The 18,956-nt window shown below is 45.2% G+C and overlaps 3 protein-coding genes across 6 annotated transcripts in view; 2 read left to right on the top strand and 1 right to left on the bottom strand.

Moving 5' to 3' along the window:
- The first annotated feature begins 226 nt into the window (after positions 1-226).
- On the top strand, positions 227-12,020 carry HTRA4 (HtrA serine peptidase 4). 4 transcript variants are annotated; one of them, XR_005371454.1, is made up of 10 exons: positions 227-749; positions 1,141-1,240; positions 2,184-2,388; positions 3,263-3,457; positions 3,892-3,924; positions 5,388-5,502; positions 5,902-5,959; positions 6,378-6,473; positions 9,195-9,280; positions 9,802-9,938. XR_005371454.1 is itself a non-coding variant. In XM_038560023.1 (9 exons), the coding sequence occupies exons 1-9, from the start codon at positions 272-274 to the stop codon at positions 9,965-9,967; spliced, it is 1,446 nt and encodes a 481-aa protein (XP_038415951.1). In that variant the 5' UTR covers positions 241-271; the 3' UTR covers positions 9,968-12,020. The 4 variants fall into 4 exon arrangements, 3 of the variants coding, with proteins under 3 accessions (XP_038415953.1, XP_038415952.1, XP_038415951.1); XM_038560023.1 differs by lacking the exon at positions 9,195-9,280 and having other exon boundaries at positions 241-749; positions 9,802-12,020; XM_038560024.1 differs by lacking the exons at positions 3,892-3,924; positions 9,195-9,280 and having other exon boundaries at positions 237-749; positions 9,802-12,020.
- Positions 10,396-16,824, bottom strand: TM2D2 (TM2 domain containing 2). Its single transcript, XM_038560026.1, has 4 exons — positions 16,486-16,824; positions 15,593-15,680; positions 13,597-13,712; positions 10,396-12,669 (listed from the first exon to the last, which is right to left on the bottom strand). Exons 1-4 carry the CDS (start codon positions 16,710-16,712, stop codon positions 12,456-12,458), a joined length of 645 nt encoding a protein of 214 aa, XP_038415954.1. The 5' UTR covers positions 16,713-16,824; the 3' UTR covers positions 10,396-12,455.
- A 509-nt stretch (positions 16,825-17,333) lies between these two features.
- The window catches only part of ADAM9 (ADAM metallopeptidase domain 9), a 136,566-nt gene continuing 134,943 nt past the window's right edge, over positions 17,334-18,956 (top strand). Inside the window, 1 exon segment of the mRNA NM_001195402.1 lies at positions 17,334-17,436. Coding sequence (NP_001182331.1) covers positions 17,340-17,436 — 97 coding nt within the window. The 5' untranslated portion in view covers positions 17,334-17,339.

Raw genomic sequence — 18,956 nt, 5'->3', positions numbered from 1 at the left:
TCAGTCTGCCCCATTACTGGTTTTCTGGACCTCTCGAAGTGGGTGCCTGCAAGGGGGGGAGAGCTGGGGACCTCCCTTCATGGCAAGAGGGGGAGCTGGCGCTGGGGCGGGGTGGGGGGGACGGGTGGTGTGTGTGTGTATGGAGGTCGGCCAGGCTCTGCCCCTTAAAGCCCGGGGGCTGACGGAGGCGGCATCCTCCGGGAGAGGGAGGCTCTTTTTAGAGCCGTGGCGGGTCCAGAGGAACCGGAGAGCGTGGAAGAAAGGGCGCAGGATGACCAGACCGCCGCCGCCCGCTGCGCTGGGACCGCTTCTCCTGCTGTGGCTGCTGCCGGCCTCGCTGCCCGTGCCGGGGGTCGAGGCTAGCAGGTCGAGGCCCCCGCTGCGCTGTCCCGCGGCCTGCGAGCCCACGCGCTGCCCCCCGCTGCCCGCCTGCTCCGCGGGGTCGTCGCCGGTGCTCGACGGCTGCCGCTGCTGCCGCGTGTGCGCGGCGGCCGAGGGCGAGGCGTGCGGCGGGGCCGCGGTCCGGCCGTGCGCTCCGGGGCTGCGGTGCGGCGCGCGGCCCGGGGCCCGGCGTCTCCGCGGCGCCCGGGGGGGCACGTGCGGCTGCCCGGCGGCGGGGGCGGCGGTGTGCGGCAGCGACGGGCGCACCTACCCCAGCCTGTGCGAGCTGCGCGCCCAGAACCGCGCGGCGCGTCTCCGGGGCGCGCTCCCGGCCGTGCCGGTGCTGAAGGGCGACTGCGCGGGGCGAGGTGAGCGCCGCCCGCGGCTCGGGGTGCTCGCAGCTCCCGCCGGCGCCTTTGCCTCCGGAGTCAACTACGCGTTCCCAGTTTTCTCTCCTTCTTAGGTGTCGCCTTACCAGTGCCTGCGTGGTTTCTCCCCGCTTGCCTCCCCGGGCCTGTTAAATACCATCTCCCCCCCTCCCTTTTTTCCTCTTACCCACCCGGGATAACAGGTGTAGTTCCCTCAAGGCGCATCCTTCCGAGTTAAGAGGCCCTTAGCTCTCAACTCTGCAGCGAATAGAGGGGGAGCCCGACGGGAGGAGCGGGAGGGAAAGGGGAGCGGAGTTGGGGAGAGACCCGGAGAGCTTGCATAGGGCGCCCGGCGCACTCAGGCCCCCAGGAACCAAGCATTTCTTCCCAGAGGCCTGGAGTGTCGGCCGGCTCCGGAGCCAGTACAACTTCCTCGCGGCGGTGGTGGAGAAGGTGGCGCCCTCCGTGGTGCACCTGCAGCTGTTCCGCAGGTAAGGGAGGCAGGAGGCCGCCCGCCCGCCTACCCGCGGCACCCCGCTCCAGGCCCCCACCCCCGCGGCGCAGGCGGCGCTGAGTCCTAAAACCCGCTGCGAGGAAATCGCGGCCCTAACAGGCTGGATAATCCGTTCGCGGAGGTTTAGCCAAAGAGCGGAAGCGTAGGGATTGCGACCACCAGGTCCGGGCTACTCCTCTGCACTTAGGAGCGTGGGGTTTCTCTCTCCCTCAACTCCCACGACATAACTGAAGGTCAGATGTAGGAGCTAGAAGGCACCCCCATGGTGATCTTGCTCGGGGGGGGGGGGGGGGCTCGTTTTCATGGAAGGAAATCCGATGTCACGAAGCCACTTGGTGGTGGAACCTAAGCGGGAACCAGCCTTCTTCCACTTCCTACCTGCCTGGGTCCTCAATAATGTAGCACTGGGTGCACGTTTGCTCTCAGGAGTGTGATTAGGGTAGGCCTCTCTGAAGCAGAGGGGTGCTGCTCTGACCAGCACTGGAGAAGGAGGCGAGGGGGGTTGTCCCTGGAAAAGGAAAGTTGGCATCAGCTCTCTGTTCTGCTCCTAAGAGGTAGCCAGGGTACTGAACATGAGGAGTCTAAGTACTCGTGCAGGGAATGAAAACACAGACAGGGGGCACCTGGGTGGCTCAATGGTTGAGCCCCTGCCTTTGGCTCAGGGTGTGATCCCAGGGTCCTGGTATGGAGTTCCCCATAGGGAGCCTGCTTCTCCCTCTGCCTATGTCTCTGTGCCTCTCATGAATAAATAAATAAAATCTTAAAAAATAAAAATAAAAAAACTCAGACGGGATAGTAAAATGTCTGAGAAAACTGTGGTGGAGGTGTGTTTGATCAATGAGAGGTTCCCATGTCCCCAGACTGTGATGGATCCCCTGATTTTCCTGCCTTCTGCTTATGCTGTTGTCTTGTGGGGACAGGTCACCTCTTAGCAGCAAGGATATGCCTGCATCCAGCGGCTCTGGGTTCATAGTGTCTGAGGATGGGCTCATTGTTACCAACGCCCACGTAATCACCAACCAGCAGCGGATCCAGGTGGAGCTCCAGAGTGGGGTCCAGTATGAAGCCACTATCAAGGACATTGACCATAAATTGGATCTTGCGCTGATTAAGATTGAGCCAAATGTGAGTGTGCAAGGGCCAAATCAGTCTGTAAATCTGGAGATTTTCATCAGTTTGCTGCCATTTCCCTCACTGCCCAATTCCCACACATCTTTTTTTTTTTTTTAACTTGGTATATGTTCTTTGCTAAATTTCCTTTTTCCCTATTTTCCACTCTTATTTTCTTTTATGCCTGTTTGTATGTCCCTAACAATTTCTATTAACTATCCAGCCTCCTTTACCTCCTCCTTCAATAGCTGCTGCTGCTGGGAAACCTCTCTCTGCTTGCCTTAGAATACTAGGACTGATTACAATGGATTCAAGGATGCTAAGGAATACTTTGAGGTCCTTGCTGCACAGTGTGGTCTGCACAACAGCAGCATTGACATTATCTGAGAATCTTAAAAAATGTACAATCTAAGATCCCACCCTGGTCTACTGAGTCAGAATCTGCATTTTAATAAGATCCCTGAGTGATTCAAGCACACATTAAAGTTTGAGAAGCACTGCTCTGGGCCATCTCCTTTCTGTTTGTGGTTTGATTTTGACTATAGAATTCTGAGCTGGTATAGTGCTAAGTGAGTTGCTAATATCAGTGGTATGTTCACCAGCTACTTCACTGCTGGCTTAGTTATAGGAATTTCTACAAAGCAATAATTTTAGACTTTAGAGATGATCCTGATCATCTTATGGAGTGACAGTTGGTGGTTGCTGGGATTTGAGGAAGAAGCATTAGGGACTTGTAGAACCTAGGTGAGTGGGTGGGTGATTCTTGCATTGGCAGTGCCCAAATGATAGAGACTGTGTCAGATGTGGGTTGTACGCAAATACTGGTTGATTCTCTTCTTGATTTGTTCTTCACCTCTCTACCCTTCCCACCCCTCCTGGGTGCGTGCAGGGTGACCTTCCTGTATTGCTGCTGGGAAGGTCATCCGACCTGCAGGCTGGAGAGTTCGTGGTGGCCTTGGGCAGTCCATTTTCTCTGCAGAACACAGTGACTGCAGGAATTGTCAGCACTACACAGCGAGGGGGCAGAGAGCTGGGGCTGAAGGATTCAGACATGGACTATATCCAGACTGATGCCATAATTAATGTAAGTCACTTGGGAGGGCCATCCTCAGCTGATAAGGTAGGGCAGGACAGGGAGAAGAGCGTGTCAGAATGCCCTCATGTCCCTTTGGTCTGTTGGGGCTGTGCAAAGTCCAGTTGGATTCTCATGGGAGGGATGGAATGCCATGTTGTTAGAGTCTAGCCGGTTTGATGTGATCATCGGCATCCATGATATTGGGTTGTCTCTTAGGGTCTGTCCTAGAGGCCACCCCTACTGTAGAAGGTGATGGTCCTCTTGCTGTTGTCCTTTACCTGCACTGACTTCCCTGTTGGTGATGACAGTGGGCATGGCTTTGCTTGCCTGGGAGGAACAGGGGCTCACCAGAGCAGGGTGCTGTTGGTAAGCCTCTTTAGGGACTCTGTATAAATGCCAAGGAGAAAAGCAGCACTGATGACTTTTTCAAAATCTGTCTTCAGCACGGCAATTCTGGGGGCCCCCTGGTGAACTTGGTAAGTGGCTACTTTCCTTGCTGCTTCTTGTCTCTTCCAAACTTTCAAAGACTTTACACATTCCATAATGCAGACCAGAGATCTGTGGATAGGACACTTTACGTAAATGATTAGCAAAACTTTAAGGTCATTGGTGGATTTATCATCACTTGTCACATGGCATGTGATCTCACCCAAGTGACGGTGCCAGGGTTCACTTCTGCTTATTGACATCTCTTCAACATGCTTTCTGTTTTCATCGTGCAGTTAACAAAAGTTAACTAAACTGTATGTCGATGTCCAACTGTACTATGAAATGTCGATCCTTGAGGACTCCCTGCTGCTACATATGAAGATCTGTCCCTCATCCCAGAATGCCAGCTACATGACGTGGTCTGTTGAGGTTTTTAGACCTGAGATAGAAAAGCCACAGTGAGAACCCATTACACTGTCTTTTATTTAATTTGTAAAGTTTTATTCAGCATCTCTAGTGGAAATGCAAGCATTTCTAGTTGCTCAAATACACTGAAAACAGAGAGTGCAGTGCTATTTGATATGCAGTCTGTGATCATGCTGAGGCCCTTTGGGCTGTTTTTGGTTCCTTACACATTATACTTGCTCTTTGGAGGATGAATCGTTATGTGAAATTACTGAGCCCTCCTTAACTCATAGCAACGCGGGTAATTTTTTTGTGCCTGCTTTCTCCAGTAGACAACGAGTTTACTAGAGCAGGGGTGACGTGCAGACCATCAGACCACACTCCAGACCTACTGAGTTATGATACGTATTATAATATGACCGGAAGTCTGCTTTCTACCCTTCCCATGACCCAATGAGGGCTAAAGGATGATGAGGTGCACGAAGATGAAAGTGGTTCCCACTTCATAGCTTTGGCCTCATAAAGCTTTGTTCTCAGAGGTCAATCAGCTAATTCTGAAATTTCACTGAAGTGTTGTTGCAAATCCAACAGCGTTCTCTCTTTTCCATATTTATTTTTGGTTTCATAAATAGTCCTTGTCCCCTTCACGGTGTCAACATACAAACTGTGGCTCACTTTTAAAATCATTTGGTGGAGTAGAAAATGAACTCAAGCTTAAAAAAAATTTCCTCAGAGGCACCTGGGTGGCTCAGGGCGTGATCCCGGAGTCCTGGGATCGAGTTCCGCATCTGGCTCCTGGCACGGAGCCTGCTTCTCCCTCTGCCTGTGTCTCTGCCTCTCTCTCTGTGTCTCACATGGATAAATAAATAAAAAAAAAAATCTTAAAAAAACAAAACACCACCACCTTCCCTCAGTGGCGATTTGCACAGGGCAGGGCCCCCGGGGCCCCCTGTCCTCCTACCCTCTCCCCCCAGCCTGCTTCTCCTCTAGCCGCTCTGTGCTCTGGACCTCCCTGACTAGCCTCACTCTCTCTTCTGCTGGTCCTGGCTTTGTATTGGCCACTTTGCACAACTTGGCGAGCCAGTGAGGTCTCCTCCCTTGCCAGGATGGTGACGTAATTGGCATAAATACACTGAAGGTGACAGCGGGAATCTCCTTCGCCATTCCCTCCGATCGAATTCGACAGTTTCTGGCAGAATTCCACGAGCGGCAGTTGAAAGGTAACAGGGGGGTTTCTCCCCCTCCTGCTTTTCAGGAATACTCGGGCTATTGTGGAGACCGCCATGGGGTTCTGTGGACTAGGGGTCCCTGGTACGCAGCTCTTAGCACGGTGGTTCGGGTGGCAATATGGGCAACTAGGCACAAAACCAGGCATGTGTCCTGCCCAGAAATAGGTGAGTTCTGGCAGAAAGGAAACCCATGGGCTGGAGATGAGAGGCGGATGGCAGCAGTGTCGGTGCTAGTGACTACAGGTTCCCCGAAGCGTGTTTTCATTGCTGACAGCCTGAAAGGGCAGCTACAATTATAGTACGGATATTCTGTGACTTGCTGTCTTTTTAGGGTCTGCCAAAAGGAAAGACGTTTTGTTGTTAGTAACACCCTATAACTTTCCTTTCCAGGAAAGGCTCTTTCACAGAAGAAGTATCTCGGTCTGCGGATGCTGCCTCTCACTATGAAGTAAGCAGGGGTTTCAGTATGTCTGGGTTGTTTCTCAGAAGCAAAGGGCACACATGGACAGTCTTAACAGGGAATCTAAAGCATGTGGACCACAGTTAGCTACTCTTGGGAGAGTAGGCCCCGTTATCACAGGGTAGGTATCTGCCTCTGCCTGCACCAATATTTGACACTATGTTTCAGTAGCTTCTTTCGCTATGGCTATACCTGATAATGTCCAATGATTTGGGGCTTTGGTAGAGAACCGGGCCACCCCCAGGTTAGAATAACTGTGACCAGCTTGATGGAATCCTCCCTGGCTGCCTGAAGCTTTGAGTAGAACATATGAGAGTACCTGTTGAGTTGGAGGCTTTGACTGGGGCTCAGGTGGTGAATTCATTGTTTCTTAATCTTCTGGGAAACCTTTTCTCACTTTTCTTAGCCTTCTTCAAGAGATGAAAAGGCAAGATCCAGATTTTCCTGATGTGAGTTCTGGGGTTTTTGTGTATGAGGTGATTCAAGGAACGGCTGCTGAAAGGTAAGAGCTCAGGCCTTGGCCCAGCTAGGGCACCATGGTAAATATGTGGATTGAGATGTGCACTGTGAGTACAGTGGCTCAGCCCACACATGGCTGTTAACACTGAGATGTGGCTGGTGTGACTGAGGAAGTGAATCTTGTCTAATTTTAATTTATGTAAATTAAAAAAACCCCAGAGGCAATCAATATAAAAGATTTTTCCATTAAACATACCTTTTGTTTTGGAAGGACTGCCTTTAACTTTAATTACTGCATTGTTTAAGATGTTATATAGTAGCACAACAGTTGTATGTTGTTTCTAGTGGATTTCAAAGACATCTATGAAACAGTCTAAAGTACCTATTAATAATTTAAAAAATTATGCGTTAAAGTGATAATACCTATATTGTGTTAAATAAGTATATTATTAAAATGAGTTTCATCTACTTTGAAAGAAAATTTTTTTAAAGATTTTATTTATTTATGAGAGACACAGAGAGAGAGGCAGAGACACAGGCAGAGGGACAAGTAGGCTCCCTGTAGGGAGCCCGATGTGGGACTCAATCCCAGGACCCCAGGATCATGCCCTGAGCCAAAGGCAGATACTCAACTACTGAACCACCCAGGTGTCCCTATTTTTAAAGAGATTTCTAAAATTAAGGAAGTTTTTAAAAATGTGACTACCAGAAAATTTAAAATGACATATGTGGCCTGTCTTACATTTCTATTGGACAGTGCTGATTTAGATTTGTGTACCTGTGTCTGGAAGGACTTTTTTGGGGAAGGGGATGATTCTTTTTTCTTGTAGCCCAAGCATTCATGATGAGTTAATAGCATAAGTTTAAAGTAATTTTGCTAGCAATTCTTGAATCTACTTTTGATACCTTAGTTATTAAGAATAGGAAAGATTCGGGAGGGCTAAAAGTTTAAGAACATATTTTAGGTACTTTAAGACACTTTTTTCTTGAACTCTGGAAGACTATATCAGACGCCAGCACTGAATGAGTGAATGTTAATAAAGCAAAGGATAGAACAGCTCATCAGAGAAGTGCTCCAGCTGATTTTACTCATTTTTAAACTTTTATACTTACTGAGGGAAGAGGTGGCTTGTCCTACAATTATTCTCCTGGATCTCTCTCTTATACTTCTTCAGTATACCTCTCTCACTGCTTTTGTTTCTCGAGAGCTCTTTTTATATTATGGCAACTTTTTTAGTAGGGGGAAGAAACCATGGGGTACTAAAAGTTAATAGCTAAGGGTTAGGTCTCATGTTACTAAATTTGGCATGTCATAGGCTTTTTTAGACTTTCTTGCTTCCTGCCCTTCCCCTACCCCTTTATTTTTATCTTTTGGTTCAAGGCCAAAGCTATTTCTTTCAGTTCTCCTAGTCCTTGCTGCTCAAAGTGTGGTCTGTAGACTAGCAGCATTGGCTTCACCTGGAGCTTTAGAAATGCAGAATGAAGGGTGCCTGGGTGGCTCAGTTGGTTGAGACTGGACTCTTGATTTAGGCTCAGGTCATGGCCATGGGGTTGTGAGATTGAACCCCGAGTCGGGGTCTGCGTTGAAGTCTGCTTCTTTCTCTCTCTCTCTCGGTCTCTCTCTCTCTCTCTCCTCTCATGTGGCTGTGCTCTCTAAAATAAACAGATCTTAAAAAAAAAAAAAAAAAAAAGAAATGCAGAATGACAGGCCCCAGCACTAAATCAGAATCTGTTTTAAACAAGATCTCCAGGTGATTTGTATAAACATTGAAGTGTGGGACTACTGCTTGCTTGAAGTCACTGATAAACCAGAAATCTATTATTTCTGGCTTCACCCAGTTATATCTATCTATCTAATTGTTATTTATCTAATAACAGTAATTACAGTAATAACAGCCAGCACTTATTAACCCCTTACTATGTCAGGCATCACTTTAAGTGTTTTACATACTTTTTGAGCCCCCAATAGTCTATGATATAGGCATTATTTTACAGAAACAGCAGCTATGGTACAGAGAGGTAGTTCACTTGAGAGGTACATATAAGTCAAGAGCAGGGATGTGGAATCTGGCTTAACTCCCGGATTGTCCTGTTTTGTAGCTGCTTCTCTTGTTTCTAAGAGGCAGAGCGAGTGGCAGGAAGATGGGTTTTCAAGTCTGAAAGACCCAAGGTCAAACTCTACTTTAAGTCCCTTCCAAGCTGTAGCACATGGGATAGGTTATTTATTATGGCTGAGCCTCATACCCTCATTTTGGTGCATACTATACACTCAGCAATAACTGGCAGGTTTCTCTTTTTCTACCTATAGAAGTACAGTGGATTAAATTTCTTGTTTGTGCACTGTCCCAGTCATCTTCCTGAGCTGTCCTTGTGCTAAAGGTTTTCCAGGCTTTTAGCTTTGCCCTCAAACTTCTCTTCACATCCTCTGGCTTTAAATTTGTATTAAAAAAAAAAAAATTAACTCCACATATCTTGGTAATCCTCCCATATCCTTCCTTTGGTTCCACATTTCTTTAAAATGATGTCTCCTGGAATCATTTAATTTGATGTCTCTCTTCCAGCTTACTATTGACCTAAAGTTTCTAGAATATATATTCTATGTGAAGCAAATATATTGGAGACAAAATATAATCACAACTTTGGGGAAAAGCAGCCTAGAACCAGAGTCTTAAATATTTAGACTTGGAAGGGTGACTGGTTTTTGACTTCCTGGAAGCAGAGCAGTCATACAGCTCAACAGACTCTTCATTTCCATAACTTGTAGGTGGAGATGGGGCAAGTGAGTGAGCTCTCAAAACCGAACTGTATGGGGGAAAAGTTTATTGCTTGTGTTCTTCTTCATCTTTGCTGGTAAGACCAGGAGTATGTTTGAGGTTTACAGATAAAAAATAAAAGCAAAATTCCCTATTCCAAACCAAATCCAATAATATGGGAGGAATAAACTTTTTACATGATTCTGTTAGAAGACTGAATTTATAAAGGTAAATAGGATTGTTGTCCCTAGGTGGTTTCCTAGCATATCTTACAAGAGCCCTCATATTTGAAAGGATTGGGCTATTTCTGGTTTCCTGTTTGTATGTTTAATGACAGCAAAATAGGGGTGCCCCAGTGACTCAGTCGGTTAAGCCTCTTCCTTTGGCTCAGGTCCTGATCACAGGGTCCTGGGATCAAGCCCCACATCAGGCTCCCTGCTCCGCGGGGAGTCTGCTTTTCCCTCTGCTCCCTCCCCTGCTTGTGCACACACACTCTTTCTCATAAAATCTTAAAAAAAAATGACAGCAAAATAGTGTCATAGGAGACAGACATTAAATTCTAGATGGGAACAAATAAAACGTATAATTTCATGGTCTTTCTTTCCTCCCCTCTCCCAGCTCTGGGTTGAGAGACCACGATGTAATTGTCAGCATAAATGGGCAACCTGTTACCACCACAACTGATGTTATTGAAGCTGTGAAGGACAGTGATTCCCTTTCCATTATGGTTCTTCGAGGAAGTCAAACTTTGATCCTGACAGTCACACCTGAAATAATCAATTAATTATCTTGCTTTAAAGAGAAATCATCTAACAAAATCAAAACTATATTACCTGGTTTGTATTGAAGATGTGCCAAAGATGGCAAGTTTTAGGGTCTCTTAAGAGAAATGAATGTTTTAAAATACACATGCACGCACACACACACACAGGGACTGTTAGATTGGGGTGCTCTACTGTTGCTAAGAAGCCTCACTAAAGCAAGTGAAGGACATGGTGCCAGGAAGTCTGGAAAGCTGATAACATTTTACTTAAACACAGGAAACAACTGAAAAACAGTCAGTTTCTATTTTAACCTTGACAGGACACTTGTGGATTTTAAAATTTCTCTATAGTCACAAACTGGGTGTAACACCAACGTACACACCCACATACACACATGCGCACGAGTGAACAGACCTACTGAATATGAAGAGACAACCTGAATCCAGAGTGCAAAGGAAATAGAATTTTTAATAATACTACCTTTCTCAATCAGTTTTTCAGGTGGTACCACATTTGGCCAGGGTTTGTAGGTACAGAGGATGAGCATCATTTCTTTTCTTTTTTTTTGATGAGCATCATTTCTAAGTCAAATTCAAATTGACTACTGTGGACTGTCACTGAGGAATACTAGATTCTAATGATCACCCTGCCTGTGGTCTCAGAGCTTTCTGTGAGAGGGCTTCTTTTATAGGACAAATCCTTCAATAACTTCTAGACTTTGACCTTTTTACTCATCCTTATCCTCCTGGCAACATTAGTGATTTTGAATCTGAAAGCTGCCAAAGTGTTGGTGTTTTTAAAGAAAATTGTTTTTGATGGGGCTTGTGAATATCCTGAAGGAGATTTTTTTTCCCAAGTGTGGGATGAACCAGGATTTGTGGCTTAGTGTAGTACCTTATTTTTGGTAAGATTTTAATTTGTTTTCCAGATTTCTCTTACAAGTTAGGTTTTTTTTTTTTTTTTAATATGGCATCTCCTTAAATTCTATGCAAAATTTTAAGTGCATTTTTTTTTTTTTTCCTGGGGATGAGATCCAGTTTCTTGACGACCTACAACAATTTTAATTATTACTGTTACAAACAAGGTTATGGTCAATGTAGTACAGAATTCTCAAGGCAGAATAATGTTTTAATTTTTACACAATTGCCAACCATTTGATAATATAAACACAGTGATCCTATTAATCAGGGATGATAAAGTTGAAACATTTAGAAAAGCTGCTTCATAAGGATAGAACGTATCTGGTGTTATTTTAACCGATTCTTGGTCCTTAAGTAATCTATTATGATTGGTTTTAGGATTTATCCTGAATATCGGGCTTTTAGTTTTACTTGTCTGAAAGTCCTCCTTTTACTTCATATTTAAAAGTTCTTTTCAACTTAAATTGCAAAGGATGGGAACTAAGTTTTTAAACCACTTATAATTAAGGATATTTCCTTTTATTCCCAGTGACTTGGGAATGCAAAAGCTTGGCTGTCTCTTTTTCGCAACTGCTGACTACTGTTGCCCACAGTGAGAGCTTCCAGTACCATGCTTATTTTGATGGAATGTGTTATGTTTGCCCCCATAAATTACATCTTAACTCTACCCATTGCTCAGTAATTCTGTCCTTTAAGTAAGAATCTTTTTTTTTCCCCCAAAGCTATGAGGCTTTTCACCTTATCTTACATAATTGTGGAGAATTTTAGTTTGTTTTACAGTTAGTTGTAGGAGATCTTTCTTACCAGCCTATAACATAGACTCTCTAAACTAGTAGATAACTAATTTTCAGATAGGATAGCCAAGAGGATAGCTAAACCCAGACATATCTGATTATTGTTGGGCTTTCAAAATATAATTGAAATGAAATTATTGCACGGTATATACTGCCTCTGGAGCATAATGATGTAACAATAGGGTTTATTAATAGAGTGGCTCATTTCAAATGCCCAGCTTTTGGCAAAACAAACAATTTTGAGTCTCATTCTACCTACTGAAAATACCAAACAGCACTCCAGGTTGGGAGAATTTATTCTGCAACTTGAATTCAGAAAGTCAGAATTTCAATGTGTATTAAAATCCATGGCCATTTTACTTCTGCTGAAGATTTTCATTGGTTCAGCTTCATATCTCCTCTGCAGGAAGATTTAAGGTCACAAAAGGCACAAGGCTAAAAATATTCACTGTGTTCATCTTGTTGGGTTTACTTGCTCTAAAGTATTGAAGATACAGCAATGTACAGAAATACATTATGGAAACCCCTCTACAACTTGTAAGTTAGCCATTAGCCTTTATATTTTTTATGTAAGGAAAGGTACATACTTGATTCCCAAACACGTTTGCTTGTCATTTCTAGTCTGCAAGGTGAAATTTGGGTTGTAAACCCAGAGTCCACAGAAACTTTCTTTACCAAACCTATTCCCCCGAAAGAGGGAAAGTAATGGCCAGGTCTGATATCAAGGAAGAGTTTTGAGCCTGTAGAGATGAATTCAGAAGACATGTCTCTCTGGACCATGACAACAGCTGTTCTTAGTAAACAGTGCACCAATTGCTGCCATCACTTGGCATCAGCCCTCCAGTAATAAGCAAAATAAGGTCGACAAACCACCAAATCCCAAGTCCTCCAAGTGTCAACAGCTTCCCTACTGCTGTGCCAGTGTGTCCGAGACAGAAACGGTCCACTCCAAAACATCCCAGGAAGAAAGAGTAGAGTAAAGTGGTTATGAAGTAGTGTCCTGTATATCTAGACAGAAGGAACGAAAAGGAAGATGTTTACCACATGAAAATTAAAACACTTAATGATTAGTGAATTTAACATAAGCGAAAAGATGGTGTAGCAGTTCCTCTGTGGCCTCTTCTCTTCCCCATAAAGAAAATCTCTAATTGGTCTCAAAAGAGTACGACCCAGGACATAGAGGAACAAATACTGAGTTGGATCAGACAAGAAATAATCAAGCACATTTGCTCTGTAGGCATCCTGGGAAGAGTGGAGTCTGGGCCCCCATGTTTCTCCCACACGGGCTCCTTTCCTGAGGCTGCACTTCTGAATGCAGTTCTTTAAAGAAATGTCATCTTTCCTCACATGAACACTAATTTCCATATACTCTTCTATTGTTTTGTGGCAACTAAACATGAGGTTTCTTCAATAAGGATTTGAGTTTTACATTTGCAATTGCTCTAATATTGTCACTAAACACCACAGGCTCCATTAGCAAATGATATGAATATATTCTGTGTCTTCAAGAAAAATTTACAGAAATGACCCTAATTCTTTTAAAGATAAACTTATTTTCCAGGGGAGAGACCCACACTTTTCATAATAAAACTTTTATTCTTCAAATATTAAGGCTATTTTCACAGGATTTATGCCTATCATAGGAATTTTGGAGCTAGATCATCTGGTCCAACACCTTTATTCTGTAGGTGAGGGACAGTTTCTGGGCTTCCAAAGCACCTTGCTAGTTGATGAATTGAGACATTTAGAACTTATGGCTTCTGGTCTCTTAAGTCCAGTGCCCTGTTTATAACCACATTGCCCTTGTCCATGGATTATGCACAGTAATAATGTTGCCCCTTTAACACTTAAGATAAAAGTCACATCAAGAGATGACAAAGAAAAAAGCTCTACCTCTAACCAAGTACCGCCTACCCCATTCAAAGTAACACTTACTTTATACAAGGTTTATTCTCTCGTAGGAAGGTCCTAGGACTGGCACACTCAATCCCATCTAGGGCCCGGCATTGGACTGAAGTGTGTTCCACATCACCGTAGGCCTGCCCACCAAACTGTGGCATGACAACCAAAACAAAACAAACAACCTAAACTCACCAAAGCAAGTTCTGTAGATATATCTTTCTATTCACTAATTAAAGGTGACTCAGGATGATAACTGTACTAACAAAGTTGGGTTAAGCTGTGTTCAAGAGCAAGGAATTTAGTGATTCAAGGGATTTTAAATTATTCCACTCTATTTGTACATTGTTTTAAATAAACTGATTTTTCTTCTTTATGACTAGCTTCTCCAATATAATAAAAAATTTATCATCAGTTTCATTAAATACCATTTAGAGTAGATGAACACAATGCTTTAATTATATTTACAGGAAAGAGAACACATTACTGAGCATTTGGGAATGGTCAATGTGGATTAGAGGTCTGTTTTATATATATTATAAATGAACATAATTAGGTAAGAACTTGAATATCATCTGAATCAGAACTTTTTTTTTTTTGGTTGTGAATGTGTGATTATCAGATATCTATTACATTTTTGTAGAAGTTTAAATTTCAGCAAAAAATTTCAGAACAGGACCTCTTACCATTTATGTAACTGAATTCTAGCAGAGAAAGCACAGCTGTACATTCTCCACGGGCACTTTATTAAGTACTTCACTATTATTTTCATTGGTGCATTCCTCAAAGGGAAGGGAGTCGGAAATCATACCTCCCCTGGGATTCAGTGCCTTTATACTGGTCCTCTAGGACTTGTGGGGAAAGTGGCAGTTTGAGTGCCCTGACAGGATCAACTCAGTTTTTAATTAAAATGGGCAAAAGTAGGGGCACCTGGGTGGCTCATTCAGTTGAGCATCTGACTTGATTTCAGCTTAGATGTGGTCTTGGGGTTGTGGAATCAAGTTCTACCTCCAGGCTCTGCACTTAGCGGGAAGTCTGCTTGATATTCTCTCTCTCCCTCTGACCCCCTCCTCACCCTCACCCCCATCCCACCCTCACCCTCACCCCCCACTGGCTTGCTGTCTCTCAAATAATCTTAAAAAAAAAGTGGGCAAAACTAAGTGATCTCTATACAGTACTTAACTTTAACCTTCAAAACCTTCATTGATAATTATCAATAGAACAAAATCTCATTGTATTGAAAACATTTCTTTATACACGATTATACTAAGAGTTGCCTTTTTGGTATTACTTTCAGGTTTATTCCTCTGTCTCTGATTTAGTACAAACAATATTTTCCCATAACTCTCTTATATCTGATTGAATCTTGACTTGCATTGTGCAGCACGAGGAGGAGGTATATGAACTTCACTGGTTGTGGGGAGACTAACTAGGATGTTATTAATGGAACTGAATTGAATGGCTTTTTTCCATTCCAAGAGGCCATTGTTACCAAAGGCTTCTCCTTGAATACTATAATCTCCTACAAAGGCATATAGTGAAAGACTCCCATCTCTTTCCTAAGGATATGGTGGAAACTGCTTTCCTCATGAAAAGAAAGATCATTGGCAAAAGGAGCTTTGCCCCAAATGCATGTGTAACAAAGATAGAGCTCAATCCATTATTGGTTTTTTAGAAAGTGCATAAGCTTTTTTTTTTTTTTTTTTTTTTTGTTCTTTTAGGAAAGTGCACGCTTGAAGGATAATGAGAAGGTGACATAATAGCTTTAAGTCAGTCAATCTCAATAGCTCAAAGAACAAAAGACAGGTTGGTCTGTGCATTTGGGTAGTTTTGGCAGACACCACTTCTTCCTGAGGAAATGAAATGTCTTATTCAGTCACTGATGCTGGCCATGCTGCAAATTTCCAGTAAGTCATTCTAATGAAGTCTACAAAAAGGTAACTTTGTACCCCTTATACCTTTTTGTAACAGCAGTTAGCCAGTACTATTTCTCTATGGAAGAGTTTTCGTATAAAACAAAATAATAACCCACCTTGAGACAACCATAACCGAGCTCCTGGGATGCAGTTGCATTTCCAACATGATCCACTGGGTCGTCACATTCTATAAATTCATCAGGTCTGTAAATCACCAGTAAGGTCATGACCATCATTCTCATGTTTTTTCCAAAAATGGCTGTTTACATGTATATAATCAAAACAGGCAAGAGACATTTCTTCAAGTTTTCTAGGGTTTTATTCTGACAGTTCCCAAGACAAGAGATGCTGTCAGATTGAAGAAGAGCAGTCAAATAGACAGCCATCCAAATGATCCTTTCATTGGGAGTGTTTCTGGTCCTATTTCTACCTGATTCTCCTTCTCCCATGGCTGTCTCCCTTTCCTAGGTAAAGAGCCACAAGGCTAAGGGGGCGAAACTGAAGCCAAAAGATTCCCAGTTCCCCCTGCATCTCCCAAACGCCTTTTCTTATGGACTAAAAAAGAGATGTTAAAAATGACTTGGTTCTGCAACGGTTAGGATATTGCTTTTTTTTTTTTTTTTTTTAAGAAAGTGCTTGTAGACAAGGTCAAGTAATTTACTCCATTCGTGCCTCATTACTAGCACCTACGATGGATTCTCCTTTGGTCAAAGGGAGCAGCATAGAGAAGGCACAACCTTGTATCCTTCTTCCGGAGACTATGTGATGTCACTCCTCCCTAGTTCTCCTCTTTCGGGATCCCAAAGGATCTGCCACGGACCCGCAAGGTTTTCCCCTGCACATTGGTGAGAGCAGTGAGAAACCTGTCATGACATTTATCTCCCGCGTGCTATCAGGTCCTCAGGTGGAGAGGGTCTGAAAAAATAAAAAGCAGCCTCCCTTCCCCTACCCAACACCCATATATCTCTGGCCCCATCGCCATCTCCGCCTCGACGACCGGGTAGCTTACAGGTAAGAGCAAAGGATGACTGGAGAGTGGGGGTCGCCATATTCCCAGCTCTGAGCGCCAGCTGAGCCCTCCGGGTGGGCGGCGCCAGCGGATGTGAGCTCGGGCTCGGCGGTAGCGTTGTGCGAGTGACTCCGAGAGACACAGTGCAGCAGAAGGAGATTTCCCAGCAGCAAAGCCGCCTGGCCGCACAGAAGTAAGTAACTCACCGGGCAACCACCCAGCACCATCTTCCCGGGGCCAGTAGCAGAGACCCGACCTCAACCACAAAGCCGGGCCCAGCAGAGCGGACCCAAGAGAGTCCTGTCTGGTCAGGCCTCTAAGCGTAGCCCCACCCTCGCCACCAAACAGCCAATGGGCGCGCAGCTCGACGCTCCGCCCCGCGCCAGCAAGCCAATCAGGAAAGGCTGCGCAGGGGGCGGGGCTGCCCTTCACTTCTCCTCGGTTCCGCTTCTGGGTCTCGCGCTCCACCTACTTTTCCTAGTGCTTCCTCCAATCAGGTCCTTCTACGCCCAAAGTAGGCGGGCCTGGGAGCAGAAGGGGCGGGGCGTGAACGGCAGTGGGCGGGGCAGCGAGTGTGAGGGGGCGGGGCAGGCTAGTGAGGGTTTTAGCTTTAGCGGCGGGGACTGAAAACCTCTTCTCCCGCCGGCGACTGGATTTTTCTCTACGTCAGCGTAGGGAGCGCGAGGTCGGGAGCGAGCTCGGACCGGAGCCGAGTTGCGTCAGTGCCGAGCGCGTGTTCGTCCCGGGCGCGCGCATCCCGGGCAGCTCTGGGGCCCCAGCAGGGCTGGGAAATGATGGAGCAGGCGGAGGCAGAGGCGGCCGAGTGTTGAGTGGAACCTGCGGAATCTGCCGCGATGGGATCGGGCGCGGGCTCGCCCTTTGGGGTCTTCCGGCTCCAGTGGCTGCTGTTGTTTGGCACGGTGGGCCCGGTCCTCGGTGGGGCTCGGCCAGGTGGGTGTCCGCCCCTCAGGGACCTCTGAGATTTGTGTTTCCTCGGGCTGGGACGCTCGGAGTTACCCCGTGGTGCCCGGGAGCGGAGGGGCCGGCGGGGGACCGGACCCGGGGTCGGGAGGCGGAGCTGCTCCCGCTGAGTGTGCCCCGCGCTTACACCCGAGCTCGGGGTCCTGGCGGTGTTCTCCTGCCCGGTCCTCTTCCCCCGCCTCCGGCTTGGCACAGCCCTCGCCGCGCGCCCCACCCCCATCTCGCTCCTCGCCGGGTCCCCCAGACTCCCTGGGGGCTTCTCCGGGACTTCGGCTGACCTCGGGGAGTCGGCTGGAAGCCTGGAGTCTGCGTGCCCGCCGAGGGTGTGTTCTTGTTTAAACTGCTTTGAGAAATGGAGCTTGGTTTTGCTTGTAGAGTTAATGTCACTTGGAAAGAGACCGGGGGATGGAACTTTTCCTCCAGGTTATCATAATTTGAAATTTTGACGTTCGTTTTAACAGCGGAGTCACTGGTATGTCCACCGCACTACATTTAGTGATGGAGTAAAGGGGGGTTGCTCGTTTGTCTTGGGCCATTTTGTTGTTGCAGTAAAGAGTGTTTCTTTTTGGAAGCCAAGTGCTATGTGTCTATATCCAAGGAGTCTTTTATCTGCATTTTTACTGGGTTCGTAATGTCTTAAATCCGTAAAAATAATCCCTGCTCTGCTTAGATCATGGGATTATCGTGAGAATTAAATCATTGATGTGAGACCGCTTTTGAATTGTGAAACTTCCTTTGAATGTGTAAGGTATTTATACTGGAGATGCCCAAACGTAGTGGAAACAAACTAACACTAGCTTCTTTCTAGAAACAGCTTCGTTTATTTTGGCTCTTGCATTAAATTGTTTACATAGTTCTTATTTTCTTTATTAGACGTGAAGTATGATAGAGAATGAGGGTTTTTACCAAAGGTTGCCTTGAGAGATATTCAAAGGTGATGATAGAAGATTTCAGTGTAGGACTACTGACCTTCAGGAAACTAATTACATTTTTTCGTTTTTTTTTTTTTTTTTTTAAATAAATTTGTCTCCCAATTGGAATTCTGAAGCTCTAAATACTAAAACTTCATTGAATGGGAAGATACTGTATCTTTTCTGGTTAACACTGTTTTTGCTGTGCTTTACATAGATGGTTAACATTTATCAATCTGTAAAGTGAAGTATATTATACATTTGGAGTTTTAGTGATCCATGATTCTTTGTGTTTACAAATATAAATAAGACTATTTTTAAAGCTTATGTATTGGATACTTGCATATAGGTGAATGGGATATCCGTATATATATATTTTTTTATTTTAAGATTTTGAGACAGGGTGCGAGAGAGAGCACGAGTGGGGGGAAGGGCAGAGCCAGAGGGAAAAGCAGACTCTGTTGAGTAGAGAGCCAGAAGGGAGCTCCATCCCAGGACCCTGAGATCATGACCTGAGCTGAGGCAGACGCTTAACCAGTTGAGCCACCAGGCACCCCTAGAATATCCTTAGGGTTTTTA

Source organism: Canis lupus, chromosome 16 (genome assembly GCF_011100685.1).
Source record: "Canis lupus familiaris isolate Mischka breed German Shepherd chromosome 16, alternate assembly UU_Cfam_GSD_1.0, whole genome shotgun sequence".
Taxonomy (NCBI): Eukaryota; Metazoa; Chordata; class Mammalia; order Carnivora; family Canidae; genus Canis; species Canis lupus.
Note: the sequence above shows the minus strand (reverse complement) of the source record. Positions and strands in the feature narration are given on the sequence as shown.

Bases quoted from the DNA above. Each gene is read 5' to 3' on its own strand.
- HTRA4 (XM_038560023.1), top strand. From the start codon at position 272: ATGACCAGACCGCCGCCGCCCGCTGCGCTGGGACCGCTTCTCCTGCTG. The intron at 1,241-2,183 runs GTAAGGGAGGCA...TTGTGGGGACAG, and splicing joins CACCTGCAGCTGTTCCGCAG to GTCACCTCTTAGCAGCAAGG. The intron at 2,389-3,262 runs GTGAGTGTGCAA...GGGTGCGTGCAG, and splicing joins TGATTAAGATTGAGCCAAAT to GGTGACCTTCCTGTATTGCT.
- TM2D2 (XM_038560026.1), bottom strand. From the start codon at position 16,712: ATGGTGCTGGGTGGTTGCCCGGTGAGTTACTTACTTCTGTGCGGCCAG. The intron at 15,681-16,485 runs GTAAGCTACCCG...GGTGATTTACAG, and splicing joins GTCATCCTTTGCTCTTACCT to ACCTGATGAATTTATAGAAT. The intron at 13,713-15,592 runs GTGGGTTATTAT...GTCATGCCACAG, and splicing joins TCGGTTATGGTTGTCTCAAG to TTTGGTGGGCAGGCCTACGG.